Source organism: Mytilus trossulus, chromosome 5 (assembly GCF_036588685.1).
Source record: "Mytilus trossulus isolate FHL-02 chromosome 5, PNRI_Mtr1.1.1.hap1, whole genome shotgun sequence".
NCBI classification, from domain to species: domain Eukaryota; kingdom Metazoa; phylum Mollusca; class Bivalvia; order Mytilida; family Mytilidae; genus Mytilus; species Mytilus trossulus.
In genome coordinates, this window is record NC_086377.1 from 3,571,120 (window position 1) to 3,591,189 (window position 20,070).

The 20,070-nt window shown below is 33.6% G+C and overlaps 2 protein-coding genes across 13 annotated transcripts in view; one reads left to right on the forward strand and one right to left on the reverse strand.

The window, feature by feature from the left end:
- Window positions 1-7,955, reverse strand: part of LOC134718457 (myosin heavy chain, striated muscle-like) — a 130,404-nt gene extending 122,449 nt beyond the window's left edge. For 11 of the 12 annotated variants that reach the window (XM_063580985.1, XM_063580984.1, XM_063580980.1 and 8 more), the window contains exons 1-3: window positions 7,818-7,949; window positions 2,809-3,056; window positions 1,028-1,108 (exon numbers count right to left, since the gene is read on the reverse strand). In XM_063580985.1, the coding sequence (XP_063437055.1) occupies window positions 1,028-1,108; window positions 2,809-2,976 (249 nt within the window). In that variant the 5' untranslated portion in view covers window positions 2,977-3,056; window positions 7,818-7,949. Of the gene's footprint in view, window positions 1-1,027; window positions 1,109-2,808; window positions 3,065-7,817 lie in introns of all 12 variants that reach the window. The other variant, XM_063580979.1, reaches the window with a different exon arrangement.
- Window positions 7,956-13,634: 5,679 nt separating this feature from the next.
- LOC134718459 (histone H2A-like) lies at window positions 13,635-17,186 on the forward strand. Its single transcript, XM_063580997.1, has 2 exons — window positions 13,635-13,734; window positions 16,804-17,186. The coding sequence occupies exons 1-2, from the start codon at window positions 13,713-13,715 to the stop codon at window positions 17,184-17,186; spliced, it is 405 nt and encodes a 134-aa protein (XP_063437067.1). The 5' UTR covers window positions 13,635-13,712.
- Window positions 17,187-20,070: the final 2,884 nt, after the last annotated feature.

Consider the following 20,070-nt stretch of genomic DNA (forward strand, 5'->3'; position numbering starts at 1 on the left):
ATTCCAATCTTTTTTGTCTTGGATCTAAAATTTATGTGTCTTTGGAAACTTCCTTCGGTGGATATTTACATAAAAAATGATACAAATTTTACTATATATGAAATTGGATGGATGAAATCATCATGTTTTATAAAAGAATTTGGCTGAAAACTTGAGAAAGCAGGTAAGATTATATCTTCTTGTATCTTTATTTCTATATTGAAATTTGCTTATTTATGATTTTTATCATTATTCTATATAGCAGCTATTCTACGGCTACACTTCTGATTTTCACACTAAAAAGACCTAACATTTTCAAAGAAGACAATGTTCATTTCTGCACCTGCAAAAGCCAAAAACATATACAATTTACCTATATGCGGACACTGACTTATTGAATGTCTGTGTTAAATATAAAAGAGATGTAGTATGATTGCCAATGAGACAACTGTCCACAAGAGACCAAAATGACACAGACATTAACAACTATAGGTCACCTTACGGCCTTTAACAATGAGCACAGCCCATACCGCAAAGTTGATCATAGATATCTTCCATTTGTCACAATCCAGTCCTCTCTGACATCACTGGTTGTGACTTATTATTTCTAGTCATGGGCAACAAGAAGGGTGTTTCTAAAGAACCTGGAATTCTTTACCCTTCCTGAACAAATGAGTTGACTCATGTTTTTGTAATGTTTTTATGATGGTGGTAAAGGGTTATTTTAGTACAACATGTTTTGCCATTTTTATTTCATGTGCAGCCTTGAAAAGGCTTCGTTAACGTTATTCACAGTGTTTCGTGAAATTGGTAAAAAGATCAAAGTGCAAGATATTTTTAATTGTTCATTCATTAAAAAATTAAAAAATTCTATTTCACTTTCTTCCATTCCCCCCTCCCCTTTACACCCCTCTTGTATGTCTATTCTCATATTATTTTGAAGTGTTATGTTGACCGTTTTCTTTTTCTTTTCAGCAAAGATGATGTCCATCTACAGTTTGGGATTATGTACTCAAATTATGTAAATATTGTACTATGGTAAACTTACAATATCATTTACATATTCCATATTAGCACTGTGTTGTGTCTGGAAGATTAACTCCATACTGTTCTCATAGGAATCATAGATCTGAAAAGAGAAATTATATTTTATATAAGTATGGCATATGTGCACCAACACTAACACATAATATTATGAACAACATTTTATTTCCAATTTTTCCAATTCTATATTTGCTCATTTCATGTTTATAATAATTTGTTTCATTACATATGTGTAGGACTCAAATCTATGGCGGGTTCCAAATCTATGGCATATTCCTAATCTATGGCATATGTGACGTTGCAAACGCCAAGCAACTCGAATCTATAAGAGATTTTTGTTTTCTCCAAATCTATGGCAGATTATGGGTAAAAAGTTACATATAACAGTGTATAGCGTCACAATGAAATAACGCCATATCAAATAGTCAACGAATCTAAAGATGGCAGAACCCATAGATTTGAACGCCATTCAACATGAAGATATTTCCCATGACAACAATTTGCGCATAATTTAAAGGAAGATGTGACCTAGTGCCCCAAAGACAGACAAAATTTGCTGTACAGGCCAAAGTCCTCGATGAATAAGGGCACCACTATTTTTTGTACCACATATTTTAGAAAAAGAGTTTTAGTGGTACATGTGTAGTTTACTTTCTACTGCTGACAAAGTTTATAAAGTAAAAGATGAAATTGAGGTCTGGAGCTGGCATGTCAGTAACTGTTTAATTGTAGTCCTTTTTAAATTGATGTATCATTGCAATTGTCATTTTGCTTATTTTCTTTTGTTGTCATTCTGACATTGGGACTTCTTAAAATACACTGAATTTCACTGTACATATTGCTATGTGCCTCTTTATTCTACATTGGCTTGAGGTAAAGGGGGAGGATTAAAAAAAAATGTTTAACCCCGCTGCATTTTTTGTGCCTTTTCCAAGTCAGGAGCCTCTGGCCTTTGCTAGTCTTTTGTGTTTTTTAATTTTAGTTCATTTATATGTTTTAAAGTTAAGTGGGAAGTCCATTTTCACTGAACTAGTACTCAATTTGACCCAAACAGTTGTATCATTAAGTAGTTTTTAAACTACTGCTGTATTCTGGTCAAATGAAGTTCAAATGTTAGATTAGGGTGTAATACCAGTAATGGCACAGTGTGCTTCCATCTATAATCCACGTAAACATGTACACATGTCAGGAATCAACCAGATTAAATTCATAATCTATTCTGCCTCCAATATTAATCAGATTAAAAGTATTCTCAATTAATCCCATTAGATAACCTTTGGCAGCTCTATGGTTTGTTTTTTTATTGGTATCAGTCAAATTGACCACCTGTTGTTTTCGTTAATCGCTACATTTACAATTCTCAGGTGTGGCATAATTTTGAGTCAGCTTTCTGAATGCATGACTATAATTTTGGCGAGACAAGTACATCAGGTTCATATTCCCATGAATACTATCCAACATGATTTCTCAGTCAAATGTAAGATATCAACTCATATGAGTAGCCTGGGATCCTTGCCTAATCTCCCCTTCCAATTGATTGTCAAGCGATTATCCCAGGCTACAACCATGATCGAGCTGTGTTGACATTTATTATGTATGTCTCTATCGATCCTGTCTGGGTTTTTTATTAGTTTATCCAGCCTAATTTTTTGGCGAAGTGTCTCAGACATCTTACCTGCTTTTGAAACTTAAAACTCCTGTCTAGCCAAAAAAGTTTCATCCAAGCCCACCTCCACCGCCCCTCAAAAATCAACTGGTAGCTTGCTAAACACTACCTGTACTTACATGTTCTACTCGTTCTAAAACCTTCTCCAATTCTTCCCTGGTTTCATCAGCGATTCGTTGGGCGACAGACCGAGCATTTTTATCTAAGACGGCCTGAGCTGGAGAATCTCCTCGGTCATAATCTCCCTTGTCCATCAGGGAGATACTCCCCACGTAATTCATCGACATCTTGGCAAGATTGTCTGTTTTCAACTTCAACTGGCAAGATTATCTGTCCTCAACTTCAACTGGCAAGATTATCTGTTCATCTGCTTAACTGGAAAATTATAAAATAGAATTATTTATATACTGGCAATATTTTCTGTCCCTCAACTTCAACTGGCTAGTCTATCTGACACTCAGTTTCAACTGGCAAATTAAAAAATATTTTTTATTATACTGGCATTATTTTCTGTCCCTCAACTTCAACTGGCAAGATTATTTGTCCTTCAACTTTAGCTGGCAAATAAAAACTAAAATCATCATACTGGCAATATTTTCTGTTCCTCATCATCAACTGGCAAATTAAAAACAAAATTATTATCATACAGTATTCATACTGGCAATATTTTCTTTCCCTCAACTGCAACTGGCAAATAAAGAATTAAATTATTATCAGACTGCCTTACTGGCAATATTTTCATAACCTCCTGTTTTTAAAAGACCAAACCACAAAAAAATATAAACATTGAACCATTAAAATAATGAAAAGCTCAAATGAAACCTGTTGGTTGGATATGTACCCATACACAAAATATACTTAACCTATTGCTTATATATCTGATATATGGACTTGATCACGAAAGCAGCATCTTGCTCACTAATCAAAGAAATGATTAGATCCCTTCAAAGTGACAGAATAAGCATAGACATAAGTAAAGAGGGTAAGAAATAAAATATTGCCTTGGTCAGCGTTGGTAGGACTGGCAACATTATGTGGGCCCCTAATAATCCAAGTCCTGGACTCATGACCTGATTTATAAACATTGAAATAAAATAGAGAATGGATATGGGGAATATGTCAAAGAGAAAACAACCTGATCAAAGAGCAGATGACAACTTTTTTTTTTATCTTCCTCCTTTGAAGTCTTTTAGACAGTGCAAAAAATAATTGTTTAAGACCTTAAGTTGATGCAAACATAAGTTACAGAACAAGAACGAACAAAACAGCAATTTTTCCATTTGTAACAGAGTATAACCCTAATCACAACAGTAATTAATTGCTTTGCAGAGCACAGCTGGATAAGACCACAGAAGTCCAACCCTGAAAAGTTGGGGCCAAAATGGACAAAATATTCACGCTTGATACAGGTCTGAATTTGGATTGTAACTAAATTTTTTACACATAATAGCTTTTTGACACAGAATAACTATAGTCAAAGAACTTCAAATTGGTCATATGATTTGAACCTATATTCATTTTTTTGCATTTGTGCAATACACTATGCTGTTGCAAATTGGCTCCCCTCCCCAACCCCCCAATACAAAAAAATACCCTGTTCTTTTGCTTTTGTGCAATACACTAGTATTGATAGTTTGCACAGTAGACATGGCACTCTGTTTGGAGACACTAGTCTTTTACCTTGAGCAAATAAGTTCATGCTCTTATTTTATAATGTCACATTCATATAAAGCATAGATAGATATAGGAAGATGTGGTATGAGTGCCAATGAGACAACTCTCCATCCAAATAACAATTTTAAAAAAGTAAACCATTATAGGTCAATGCACAGCCTTCAACACATAACCGTGGCTCACACCTAACAACTAACTATAAAGAGACCCATAATTACTAGTGTAACCATTCGAAAGGGAAAACCTACGGTCTAATCTATATAAAAAAATGAGATTCGAGAAACACGTATATAATTACATAAACAAACGACAACTACTGTACATCAGATAGAAGCAGGAAATTAACATTTTAACATCTTTCATAGTGGAGAAACAGGGGAAACATTGAAGGTATCAGCTGTAAGCTCTGGTACTTGAAGGGGAAACACTACCACAAAACAATACAGGTAAATTCAAAAGTCACAAAATCCCTAGGAAAAAAATTACATGAAAAAAAGTCACAATGTATTTTTGAGTAAAATTATTTATCCTTTTAATTAATTTTTCCCATATTCTTTGATCCTGAGGCTAAGTACAGTGGAGAAACCAGTGATAATTTGATAGAAAAAAATCAACAATTGAAAGGATAGTTATTGTTCAATATGGCATCTTTTTATTCCACAGGCCAATGATCATGATGACTCAAAGTAAAAACCCAACATTGTAAATAATGAAATGTTGACAAAAAAATCAATCCTAAAGTTTAAATACAGAATAAAACAAGAATATGTCAGAAGTACAGGGATGCCCCACTCACACTATTATTTTCAATATTCAATTGACCGTGAAATTGGGTACAAAAGTCTAATTTGAAAGATGTTACCATAAGGAACATGTGTACTAAGTTTCAAGTTGATTGGACTTCGATTTCAAAAAAACTACCTTGACCAAATACTATAACCTGAAGCGGGACAGATGGACGAACAGACAAACAAACCAACAGACGAATGAACAGACAGACGAACAGACAAACAGATTCATCAAAAACTACCTTGACCAAAAACTTAAACCTGAAGCGGGACAGACGGACAAACAGACAAACAAACAAACAAACGGATGGACACACTGACCAGAAAACATAATTGCCCTCTTCTATCGTAGGTGAGGCATAAAAGGTGGGGCATAAAAATGATCCTACTCCAGATCCTATAGATGTGCTTTGACTGGCAGTATATACTGGTATTTACCCTTTCCATCATAGAAGTTTTTATTTACATATACTTGATACGCAAAGGATTATCAATAAAAAAAATATATCAGATTTAAAGTATCAATGCATTGAAGTCTGGAGCTGGCATGTCAGTTAACTGTTAGTAGTCTGTTGTTATTTATGTATTATTGTCATTTTGTTTATTTTCTTTGGTTACATCTTCTGACATCAGACTCAGACTTCTCTTGAACTGAATTTTAATGTGCGTATTGTTATGCGTTTACTTTTCTACATTGGTTAGAGGTTTAGGGGGAGGGTTGAGATCTGACAAACATGTTTATCCCCGCCGCATTTTTGTGCCTGTCCCAAGTCAGAAGCCTCTGGCCTTTGTTAGTCTTGTATTATTTTAATTTTAGTTTCTTGTGTACAATTTGGAAATTAGTATGGAGTTCATTATCACTGAACTAGTATATATATTTGTTTCGGGGCCAGCTGAAGGACGCCTCCGGGTGCGGGAATTTCTCGCTACATTGAAGACCTGTTGGTGACCTTCTGCTGTTTTTTTTTTATTTGGTCAGGTTGTTGTCTCTTTGACACATTCCCTATTTCCATTCTCAATTTTATTGCTAAAAATGAATAATTCATCAATGAAATTTCAAGGTATTTTTGATCTTTTATTTATTATCAATGAAATTTCAGTTAGTTATTCTCACCAATTCATGAATATCCTATTTATATATGATACAAATTTTATCTTAAGAACAGATTTTTCATAGGCAAGACGTTTCAACTGAGTCTGAGGCACTACACAGGCATGGAAAGGTGTCATGATGGAGGAAAGGCTTATACAGATCACAGATTTATTGTTTAAGAAGAGACTGGTTACAAATACCAGAGACATGATATAAAATTTGTCTATGATAATGCAAGCCAGAGAAAAATCATACAGCCATATTTCATGAGCAGTCAATGTTCAGCATTGAAAAACAAAACAAAAAACATATTCATAACACTTATATCATTCAAAAAGACAGTGAGTCTTCACGGGTAAACACATTCAGATGTAGAATAGAAGAAAAACACACAAAAAAGATTATTTTTTAAATCAGATAGTTGCAATCAGGGTTTCCGCTTGATGTCGCCATTTTTCGCAATTTGCGAAAAAATAATAATTGTGGCGATAAAAATTGGTCATTTGCAAAAGAATTTGGCGAAAGAAATATATATACCAATCTATTTTCCTCCATCTTGTTTAATCACTTTTTTTAGAGTTTCTCAGACCCCAATCAGACAATACTCGGAATTAACCTTGACCTCATTAAGATTTGGACAGAAAATCAATAATCAGTTGATTTATTAATAAAGGTGTTAATTGAATTGTTTGACAAAATGATATGGTTAAATGGCTTCCGCTAAATGTCACATACAAAATTCATTTACAACTTTGCGACCCAAGTGAATGAAGCAAACTGTTGACGTCTCCTTTTCTTTGAAAAGATAGTTTAGAAGATAAAGCTGTTGTTGTGACAAAAAAGGTAAATTTAAAAAAAAAAATATATTTATGTTACTTGGCGAAAAAAATAATAAAGTGGCGAAAAATATACTGTTTTGGCGAAAGAGGTGGCGAAAAAAATAATTGACCCTGGAGAAACCCTGGTTACAATGGTTACATTTAAGACCAAAAAAAATAAAATCCTCCTGACGATGCCTGGTGAGCTCTGAACTTCTGACCAAAATTTCCTATTCACACAATGAGTATGAGTTGGACTATGCGACCTGCAGGCACTTTGTCTCAAATATTTTTTTATATATACATGTACTCCTTAGAGAACAAATCTGAGACAAAGTTGCCTGCATGTGATGCCACACCACACATGCCATAATGCGCACCTAGTATAAATAAGGATTAGCTTCTTTATTGTGCTTGATATATTTTCAACTCTTGAAAACCCTTAGATCTGAAAGGAAACTGTGACAGAAAGTGACATCTTTCAAATTCTTTCAAAAGTAAAAATCAAGGGAAATAACTCCATTATTTATTTATTTTTGGACTTTACAGAAATTATCATTAACATTAGTTCTAGTACATTGCTGAAAGTCTGAGACTGTTTTCTATTAAATTTGAAGTTTTTGTTTGAAATTATGCAATCTTTCGTAGATCAAATTATAGATTGCACATCGATGTGCAGATTTATAAACACATTGACATTGTATTTCACATAATAAACGTCACAATTGGAAATCTATAATTGGGTCTTTACTTACAAATTTACACCACATTACAAACAAAAGGTTTGTTTGATCTGATAATTGATTCAGTCTTATATCAATAGCTTTGATCGATTTGTTTTCATTTCAATGCAATACACATTTCTATGATGCCGCCATCTTGATTGAAAGTTGTCACGTGATTTAGTTGCCAAACAACATGACGCTGAAACAGGTGCCCTTTATTTATATTTATTTGTGCCTTTTTTTTTAAAAACATTTGGTTTGAAAATTAATTTGTTATATTTGTGAAAAGACAAAGTCATCACCGAAGACCATCATTATTTAACGGACCAATTGCTTTGATTGCCTAAATCGTTTAATTAGTGTATGAAATTAAAATTTCTTTAAAGTCTATAATTTCAAGTTATTTATGAGTATAACAAATATCTTAAAAGGGTCCTAAAAGGTTATTTGCTTTAATTCATATAAATAAATATATATATATTTAATCTTTACTGAGGTTTTTAAATGTGCCAAAAAACAATTGTACCATTTTCCCGGTCAATTGCTCTATATTGTTTTATATATATGTCTACATGGTCTATGATATTATGCTTCAGGAACAACTGAGTCTGCAATTAATCAGGGGTTTTCTTTTCAATAATTTGAAATAAGATTTCCAATCATATATGTTGTCCTGTAACTTTCTGTCCGTTGACCATGTCGGGGCTGGGAACAGTATACCTAGCAATATATATGTTACTGGCCGGGGGGACTTCAAACTTTTTTGGGTAGGGGTGAGCAGCTGAGACATCAATCACCCTATCCTAAATTTTCATATATTTTGTTTATCATAACCTTGTATAATGTATCAATGCACAAAAAACAAACGTATTCGGTAATAACTGCCCTTTCCTGATATTTCGGTTTAAAACGGGAAACTACACACTAAAATTTACGCCAAAGAGACGATTTTTCGTCCCCTATTGTTAATTTTCCATTTTAAGATGTTGATGTTCCTTCCTTTGGCACCATCTTACGGTGTTTATATTTCACAACTTGTTCGCTATGCCCGTGTCTGTTGTGACGTTTTTGATTTTAACGATCGCAACCTATGTATTACTGGTAAATTATTAAACCAGGGATATCGTTACCATAAATTACTTAAAATCTTTACTAAATTTTTCCATAGTCTTTAGATATAAATATTTGGTTTTGAAGTTTGGTTGTACCTAGCTGTAGAAATCTTATTTCAAACGGGATAGCACATCCTCATTTTTACGGAAATGCATATTGTTAACCGTGCCCGGAAATTTAGAAATGATCCATGTAAACTTGTTGCTCCTTTAAATAAACTTATTCTAAAAGGTTACCTATTTAACACTGTAGTAAGATCATTGAATATTGTTTTTATTGGTATAAATATTGATTTTGTTATCAGTAGATTAAAAGCTAACTAAATATTACTAGTATGTTATATACATACATTAATTCATGGGTCTACAATCTGTCGCTACCTGTAACTTGGCATTGCACAAGGTCATGTTGTTCTCTGGCTGTTTATGACGTCCTTACACTAAATCCATTGTATGTTGGATATGTACGCATTGAGTGTTTAGTCTTAGAGGCATGTTTTTTTTTTTTGTTAGTTGTTTGTGGCTTTGAAGATCTTTGAACTAGCTTCCAGATGATTGCGAGTACTTTCAGATCTGTTCATTGTGTCTTTTTGTGTCGGGATGTATAAGTACCCGGCCATGTCCACTTGTAATTTTTGTCTATCTGATGAGTTAAGCCTTTTTCAACTGATTTTAAGTTCGTTCTTATGCTGTACTGTTATACCACTGTCCCAGGTTAGGGGGACGGTTTCACGGGATCCCGCTAAAGTGTTTAACCCCGCCATACTAGTTATGTATGTGCCTGTCCCAAGTCAGGAACCTGTAATTCAGTGGTTGTCGTTTGTTAATGTGTTACATATTTGTTTTTCGTTCATTTTTTACATAAATAAGGCCGTTAGTTTTCTCGTTTGAATTGTTTTACATTGTCTTATCGGGGCCTTTTATAGCTGACTATGCGGTATGGGCTTTGCTTATTGTTGAAGGCCGTACGGTGACCTATAGTTGTTAATGTTGTTGGTCTTTTGTGGATAGTTGTCTCATTGGCAATCATACCACATCTTCTTTTTTTTTTATAGAATCCTTACCTGAGGGCATTGTTATCTTAATATTTAACTTCATTGATATATATGACCAGAGACATATATACACATGTGTATATATGTCTCTGATATGACAAATGTTTTTTTTTCTCTATTTTTCATATTTTTGGCCCATTTTTCTCTTATATTTTTTATAGCCGTTTACCCTGGACATTTTGCCCATTATTTTCTACCCAACAACCGGCCACACGCAGACCCTCATACATTATGATGGATTTATCAGCATTTACTGAATGGTCAGTGGCAAATATTTTATACATATTCGTGACTTATTGATTCTGTCATGGAAGTGCTAACTCACATAACAACGTGTTCTAAAATTCTTATTGCGACTGGCCATGGTAGATTGCAAGTGTTGCAAGAGAAAATAGAAAATGCTAACTTTGTAACTCCGGCGACATCGGAGATTGATTTCCTTAAATTCTTATGTGTTCTGTATTGAAACTGTTTTTGAAAAAAAAGATATACAAATTAACGAAATCAGTCATTGAAATTTAGTGAACTAACTGATGAATAGCAAAAAACTTTCTGATCTTTAACAAGTTGACATTAGTTGTGCAAATTTATAAGACTAGTAAATATGCCACGATGATTTTTTGTCTTCTGGGTAATTCATGTACTTGATATCATTTAGTTAAAAATGTAAATAATGTAATTTATGATATTTGCCTCCCTTTTGCTTTCTTAAAACTTTTGCATGTCTGTACATATATATAATGAAATAAGTATGGTGTGTATCTCTATTCCAATGACAATGTAATTTGGTTGTTGAGAAATAAAGATATCTATAAAAAAAAAAATCCGTACGGATTTGCTAATGTTTCAAAGGCCCAATAATAAAGCGTTCTGCGATGCAAAAATTTTCCAAAACATACGATTTTTTATTTATCAAAATGCCTTTAAAAGCATCATTTATAGCGATGGTAAACAAACTTTAAACAAAGAAAAAATATATTTTTATATTAAGTACTAAATCATAATAAAAAACAAATTTCAAAAGGATATGACACCGTTGGTCCTGTTTGTCAGTTAAGTGACCTTTGCGTTTTAATTGGTTACATAATCGTTTAGATTATCGGTGGCTTAATTGTTACGAGTATCTTAATGCCGGTGGCATGTGAAGTGATAATAAAAGTACTCCTGGCAGGCGGTCTCTGTGTAATATCAAACCACAAAAGGTCATTACGTCACTGAGGCTTAACATGACACATCCGTGTCATTAGCTACCGCAGGAGGTGACACTGTTAATTACACTCAGACACTGTCCAGGATTATTACACCACGTCTATAAGAAATCAGCTGGATCCCCGAAAATGATTTATGAAATTTTTACACAAAAAAGAAATGATCATGTAAAAATAAACCAAATATTAAAAACACACAGAAAAATCAAAAATATCAAACAACAAAATTCTAGTATTGATCAAGGAATTGTATATTTATTGCGCCTGGGTATTCTTAAACTTTTTATTTATCAATATATCAATTAACTTGATTGTTTAGGTATACATTAGCTACATATTATTGCATGTGTAATAAAAGTAGTCACAGCTGTAGTACAGAATAGGAATATCCATTGGGAACTGCATGCATTTTTAATAAACCTTAATTATACCTAACTTATTTTTTTTTGTCCATTTGATGGTTTTACAATTGTAATAAATATTTTGGGGCCCTTTACAGCTTTTTGTTCGGTGTGAGCCAGTGTTCCGTGTTGAAGGCCGTACATTGACCTATAATGGTTTACTTTTATAAATTGTTATTTGAATGAGAGTTGTATCATTTGCACTTACACCAAATCTTCCCATATCTTAGCCTTTTTCAACTGATTTTATAGTTCGTTCTTATGTTGTACTGTTATACCACTGTCCCAGGTTAGGGGGAGGGTTGGGATCCCGCTAACATGTTTAACCCTGCCACATTAATATGTATGTGTCTATCCCAAGTCAGGAGCCTGTAATTCAATGGTTGTCGTTTGTTTATGTGTTACATATTTGTTTTTCGTACATATTTTTTTTATAAATAAGGCCGTTAGTTTTCTAGTTTGAATTATTTTACATTGTCATTCGGGGCCTTTTATAGCTGATTATGCGGTATGGGCTTTGTTCATTGTTGAAGGCCGTATGGTGACCTAGCTATAGTTGTTAATTTCTGTGTCATTTTGGTCTCTTGTGGAGAGGTGTCTCATTGGCAATCATACCACTCCTTCTTTTTTTATGTATATATACATGTATATGAAGCATATCAAATATTTAAGCAGTGATAAAACGCTGCACTAAAATATAAATAATTTTGTCTGGAGTTTCAGACAAGAAAAATATAGTGATTTCATGTTTTTGAAAAATACATGTATACATGTATAAACATTACGTCTCTGTTAAAACAAATTGTATGGCCCAGTTGCAATTCACTATCTAGAATATAAAGTAAAATGTGAAATCACTATATTTTTCTTGTCTGGAACTCCAGACAAAATTATCTATATTTTACTACTGCGTTTTATTACTGCTTAAATATTTGGTAATAATAAGCAAAAGGCTGCTGTTTTCATGAACACAAATTTTTGTATCTGTTCGTCCCGTTTGAGTGGTCGATACAAGATTAGATTTTGAAAACCGACCAGGGAAGAGTATTACACAAACTGAAAAATAATGGAATGAAAGTTCCATTTGCCTATATATATAGACAGATATTCAAAAAAGCATATAGAAAGATCTGAGCGTCTTTGTACTAATTGCTCACTTGGTAAAGTTGAAGATGAGCTTCATTTTTTATTAGAATGCCCTCTTTATGATATTCAAAGGGACGATTTTTTTCAAGACATTTCTAACAATTGTTATAATTTTATTAACTTAAATAAATCTTCTCAATTTTTATGGCTCTTGACCCAAGAAAATGTTACTCTTATGGAAAAACTGGGTTGTTATATTTGTGACTGTTTTGAATTAAGGAGATCAGGCATGAACACTGACATTTAGTCAAGTAAATAATTTGAAAATAAATACATATGCATGTATAATGTAATTTTATTATTCTTTTATTCACAATATATATGTGGGTTTTAGCTTGATTCTGACCAATGCTTATATTCCAATTATATATGTATATGCCTCTATTATTGCTGTTGTTACTAATTATGTAAATCAATTGTATCTGATTTTATGCCCTTTATGGGCCCTGTAATTTGGGAAATAAAAATATTCTATTCTATTTTATTCTATTCTATTCTATATAAGGCATTACTTTTGGAATACGTCTCCCAATTTTTAATACTAAACGCAGTCAAAACTTATAAATGTTTCATCATCATAAGCACAAAAAAAGTTTCAAGTTTCCATGCAGTTCGTTCGGAAAAAAATCATTCATTTTGGTTTTTAAAATCTAAAATTTATTAGATGTTTTTTATAGTCGAATAAATTTCAGAAAAGGACAAAATAGTTCTTCTAAACCCAGATTTCTTTTTTATTTAGCCATTACATAATAATTGTTGTGGCGAATTCTTCAGATCATAGATTAACAAGTGCGCTAGTCTAAACCAATCAATTACGGTAAAAAATGTCCAATGAGAAAACTGGTAAATTGACTAATCAGCGACGTCGTAACAGATTTTAACAACCAATCAAAAATGAGCGAGGGATAAACGAACTGATTAAATACCCACGTTTTCGCGGTTTGCCCATTCATTCTCAAAAATCATTTCATCTTAGTAAACGTATTTTTCACAACTGGTAATCATGTCTGGACGAGGAAAAGGAGGTTACTGAAAAACTTTGTACAGGAAGTAGGCCTGCAAACAGCTGGAAATTATAACTCTAAAATGACTTTCTTTCATCATTCTGGGCAATCGTCATCTCAAATTGATTACATTTTAACAAGAAATTTATCAATCTTCAAAGAATACAAAATTTGGGACCGTTCAGCAACAAACAGCTCAGCGCATGTGCCAGTAGAAACAAACACCACTGTAAAAATTCCAAGTGCTGCTAATAGAAAACCATCTGAAGGAACCTCATACAAAAAACTTCTTTGGGATGAAATAAACACTGAAATATATAACTCAAATCTATCAGAGGGTCTCCTTAAAATAAAACCTGAGGATTCAACTTCAGACCAACTTCAAACAATCACAAAGGAATTACTGAAAGCAACAAAGGTAGCTGTTCCAGCAAAACCTATCAAATTACAAGGGCCAAAATGGAAAGCAACACCAACTGTGCGAAAACATCTGAAATCATGTAAACTGCTATATTCACAATGGAAAAATCAAGGTCGGCCACAAAATCATCCGTCACATACTGAATTAAAAACAGCAAAGAAACTTTTGAGAAACTCCCAAAGAATAGAGCAAGCTGTTGCTAGAAAACAACTCTACCAACAAATCATGGAAAAACCAACAACAAAACTTTTCTATAGACTGATTAATAGAAATCGAAATTCCAGAACTAGTACTACAACTTGTATAGAAATAGATGGTGAAAAGGAATACTGTCATTCAAACCAAAGAAAAGTATTTGCTAATTATTATGAAGACTTAAGTATGCCAAAAAACTCTGAATATGACAACTCCTATTTAGATCTCTGCCAAACACGTCAAAACCTGATCGAAAAATTTTATAAAGAAAATCCAGTTACATCTGACCCATACACAGAAACAGAAATTCAAAAATCAATAGAAACTTTAAATGTAGGGAAATCACCAGACGAATATGGGCTCACTGCCGAACATCTCAAGAATGCCAAATCAGTATTAACACCAGTATTAACAACTTTATTCAACAAAATAAAAGAGACCATCTCTATTCCAAGAGCCTTTAAAACAGGAATTCTCACTCCTGTTATAAAGAGTGGCAAAAACCCTTTAGATGTCAAGAGTTACAGAGGAATTACCGTTACTCCAATCATTGGAAAAGTTCATGAACTGTGTATTCTTAAGAAACTTCAATTACAACCGGGACCAGATTTACAATTTGGCTTCACCGAAGGATTATGTCCCCTTATGGCAAGCTTACTTATAACAGAAGCAAAATGTGAAAAACTTAAAAACAATATACCATTATTTATAACAACAGTTGATGTACAATCAGCGTTTGACGTAGTCAAACACATTATACTAATGGACAAACTACTAGACCAAAATATTCCTCCAGATCTATTACAACTTATTAAGGGACTGTACACAGATTTAGAATCAAAAGTAAAGTGGATGGGGGATATCAGTGATAGTTTTAATATAAAACAAGGGGTAAGACAAGGAGGCATCTTATCTACACATCTTTATAAATTGTATGTCCAAGATCTTCTTGAAGAACTCAAAAACAACTCTATTGGCTTTCAACTAGGAAATATTTATATTGGTGCACCTACTTGTGCAGATGACATTGCCTTATTGAGCTCGGATTCTTCGGAAATGCAATTAATGCTTGATATTATAGGCAGATATGCTGATCAGCATCAATATAACATCCATCCAACAAAAACTAAAATAGTACAGTGTAATACGAAAGAAAAAGACAATAGTTGGGTATTAAAAGGAAAAACTATAGAACCAACAGATGCCACAACACATTTAGGTCTTCAAAGAACAAACAAAAGAGAAAATGAAATTAACATCGATGACCGCATTAAACTAGCGAGAAGAACAAAATACTCCTTAATGAGCTCTGGTCTTCATGGAACAAACGGGGTTGACCCAATTACTGGATATAACATCTATAAAACATACATTCTACCGAGACTTCTATATGGTTTAGAAATACTACCACTTACCAAAGGGCAAATTGAAATACTAGAAAAATTTCATAAAAATACCTTGAGACATATTCAATCTCTCCCGCAAAGAACAGCTACATCAGCAATATATCTACTCTTAGGTGCAATACCAATTGAAGGAGAGCTTCACAAGCGGCAACTATCTATGCTCTACTCTTTATTATCGGCCAAAAACCAAACTATTCAAGATCTTGTTCAAAGACAATCATCAATTAATTTTGACAATCCAAAAAGTTTCTTCTTTTGTGTGATGGAAACCTTACAACTATATAATCTTCCAAATATATGGGAACTTCAATGCAGTCTGCCTACTAAATATAGTTGGAAAACATTAGTGAATCTCAAAATGTCAAACCACTGGAAAAATACTCTTCAAATTGATACAATTCAAAAGACATCACTCAAATATTTAGCTATAAATCAAATTAAAAATGGAAAGCCGCATATCTCCTACACCACATTGCAGCCTACAACTCTTGATGTTCGAAAAGGTATAATCAAAAGTAGGATGATGACACGAACGTACACCCTACAAGCTGATCGGCACAAATTCAGCAGATATGAAATTGCTCCAACTTGTCAAATGTGCAATCAAGAACCAGAAGACCTTACTCATATGCTTACTACCTGCTCAGCATTAAGTGAAACAAGAAAAGAAACTTTCAACCCTATTAAAAACTATGTAACGAAATTTATTGGAGAAAGGAAGTGGAAAGAGACATTCTTTGATAGACATCAAATTACAGTCCTTATAATTGACTGTACAAACTTCTCATATATATTTAGTGAAAGTAAGCTCAAAATAGAGGAACTAGAAATGCTCACGAGAGATATGTGTTATAAGATGCACAACTCGAGGCTAAAACTGATAAGTATAAGTGTGTAATGGCTGGTTGACAATTATCACTCAATCTTAAAAACTTTTTATTTAAAGTCTATTTTAGATTTTAAGCAAGTGTATATATTCTTGGAGTGTGTATATAGTTAGACTTTTAACCATATTACCCTCAAAAGAGGGGTGTTCCTACCAGAGGAAGCTTATACGAAGAAAAGAAGGTAAATCCAAGGCAAAGGCAAAGACCAGGTCATCTAGAGCTGGACTTCAGTTCCCAGTCGGCAGAATTCATCGTCTGTTGAGGAAAGGAAACTATTCCGAAAGAGTTGGTGCTGGCGCTCCCGTTTACCTCGCCGCCGTGTTGGAATACTTGGCAGCCGAAGTATTGGAGTTGGCAGGTAATGCTGCACGTGACAATAAGAAGGCCAGAATCGTCCCACGTCATCTTCAGCTTGCCATCAGGAATGACGAAGAGTTGAACAAACTGTTGGGTGGAGTGACGATCGCACAGGGAGGTGTTTTGCCAAACATCCAAGCTGTTCTTCTACCCAAGAAGACTGGTGCCAAGGCAGCAGGAAAGTCCAGCCAATCCCAGGAGTACTAGAGAGTAGTTACGAGTGGGATCAAAATATCCCGGCCCTTTTAAGGGCCACCCAAATTTTACAAAAAGAATCTGATTTGTTGTACAGTTATGTTGTATATTTGTTTTAAAGTTGTGGTTAGAATGGATTATGACCTTCGTCAGGTTGGGAACCACCATTCAATGTAAGGATTTTCCCCTTTTTATGGTGGGTACATTTCAAGTGATAAAAATATTTCTTTTGTAAAATCAATTTTTTAGTTCAAATATAAGACACATTTATTTTTTGAAGGATTTTATCTGTCTGGCTATTCCAAATTATTATGAGGTCTTAATAAAGGCTAATTAATGTATTACAGGTCAAAAGCAAAAATTTTATAAGTCCTTGCAAGGCGTTATAATTATTTGTAATATTGTCAGACATTTTAAAAAGGGGGGGTCTAACTACATGTCCCCATTCAAATGCATTGATCGTCCTAAAAAAAGGGGGGTTTCAACCACCGGAACCCCCCCACTGGATTCGCGCCTGATATTGTTAAAACATGACTGATTGCAAGAATTCTTGAAATAATTGGATCCCACTTTTAAAAAATATTGTTTTCACAAACCTGATGGATCCCACATATAAAAAATCAGCTCAAAATCTAGAGGCGTATAGAAAAAGCCTGTATAACTGTTTTAAATAATTTTAAAAGTTATTAACCCCGCAATTTTGGCAAAAATTAGCCAAGCCAAATGAAACTTAAACTTGTAACTCATCTTGGTTAGCTTGCATACCAAAAATCAGCCCAATATCTGAAAGCATTTAGTAAAAAGGTCTGAATAACTGATTTAAAAAAATTTACCAAAGTCCTAACCTAAAACAGCAAAAACTAGCGGAACGAAGAAACTTCTACTTGATCTGTAATGCATCATGAGTAACTTCCATACCATAAATCAGTCCAATATCTGAAAGCGTTTGAAAAATGTATAACTGTGATTTTCAACAATTTATCTAAGTCCATAGCCTGTAATTTTGGCATCGATAAGCCAAGCGGAACAAAACTCAAACATGATCTGTAACTTGTCTTAGTTTACTAGCATGCCAAAAATCATACCAATATCTTAAAGCGTTGAGAAAAAAAATGTAAATTGTGATTTTCAACAATTTATCAAAGTCCAAATCCTTTAATTTCTGCAATAATATTATATAATTAGCTGAGCTGATCAAAACTTAAACTCGACCTGTAAGACATCAGAAGAACAGAACAGAACATATTTTATTTCCAATTAAGGGCCCACAAGGGGCATACAGAGCATACATGAATAAGGAAAAAGAATATTAATTTGATAGATATATAGATACAAACATTATTTTACATACAGTTACAATACAATTACTAACTCATATTAACTTTAATAAATTTACCAACAGCATTAAGGACCTGATTGTCTTCACAGTTTAATCATGATTACTCGCATACCAAAAATTAGCCCAATATCTAAAGGCGTTTAGAAAAAACTCTGTATTTTGTTGTGGAATTACGGACAAGGGTAAAACTATGGCACCCACAACAAAGCCATAAAAAGTTGTTTTACAATTTTCAGTAGAATGACCACTTGTCTTTGGGACAAATCCACATTTGGAACACCCCCTTTTTTTTTGGCCGATCAATGCATTTGAATGGGGACATATAGTTGGAACCCCCTTTTTGAAATGGCTGGAAACACACTGCATTAATGGAAGGCTGTTTATTTAGGGAGAATATACTGAGTACTGTAAATTCAGGAATTATTGTATGCCTTTATTATTGCAAATTTTGTTGAATGGACTATATTGGTGGCCTTTGGCTGTTGTCTGCGCTTTGACACATTCCCCATTTCCTTTCATTATTTTATAATGCAAGTTATTCTGTTATTTAAGGAGCCTGTAGTTCAGTGGTTGTTGTTGAATCATGTCTGTCATATTTGTTTTTAGTTAATTGTTTCGTTAGAAATTAGAATGTCAGTTGTCTGATTTGAATTGTTTCATATTCTTCAGGCCTTAGGGTATGTTATTTCCCCTCATTGTTGGAGTAAATCCACTTAATTTGAACTTTGTCACTTTACTAGGTGAAATTGATAACACCATTATTTTTTAAAGGTTTCCGACTTTTCACATTCCCCTGACCCACTGTTACCACTTCATGTATATTTGGAAAGACAGCCATAAAATGCAGAAGTTGTTGTTTTTCATAAAAGTTTGATATATTGAAGTTAATATGTCTGATGCCTATAACCAGTAACCCAGTGGCAGATCCAAGGGAGGGTTACAGGGGTCTGAACCCTCCTTTTTTGGGACGATCAATGCATTTGAATGGGGACATACTGTTTTTAAAATGGCTGGATCCGCCCCTGTAACCTTTTGTTCATGATTGTCTGTCTGTGTAGTATTTGTTTTGTTATAAATAAGGCCTGTAGTCTTGATTGATTTATTTTACATTTTTCATGTTGGGGCCTTTTTGAGCCAACTATACAGTATTGTTTTTTCTCATTGTGATTCCATCCAGCATTTTCTACATAAGAAAACGACTTCACCGATTCATTGATAGTTGGTTAGGAATATGACAGTTGTTATCCATTTGTTTGATGTGTTTGAGCTAATGATTTTGTCATTTGTTTTGGAACTTTCCGTAGTGAATTTTCTTCAGAGTTGGTTATTTTGCTATTTTAATTTTGACAGCTTGCTAAATATTATATTTTACCCTCTTTTGGTTATTTGTGTTGTAAGGTTAATGTCTCATTGGTGTTGTAGAAACTTCTATCATTTTATTCGTGTCTGTATTTGATGTATTTTGTTTCATTGTGGTTTTTGGCATTGGTGCATACCCCATGTGAAGTCTGTAGTTGATATTTATTCAGAAATGAACATTTTATAATTTTTGCAGGA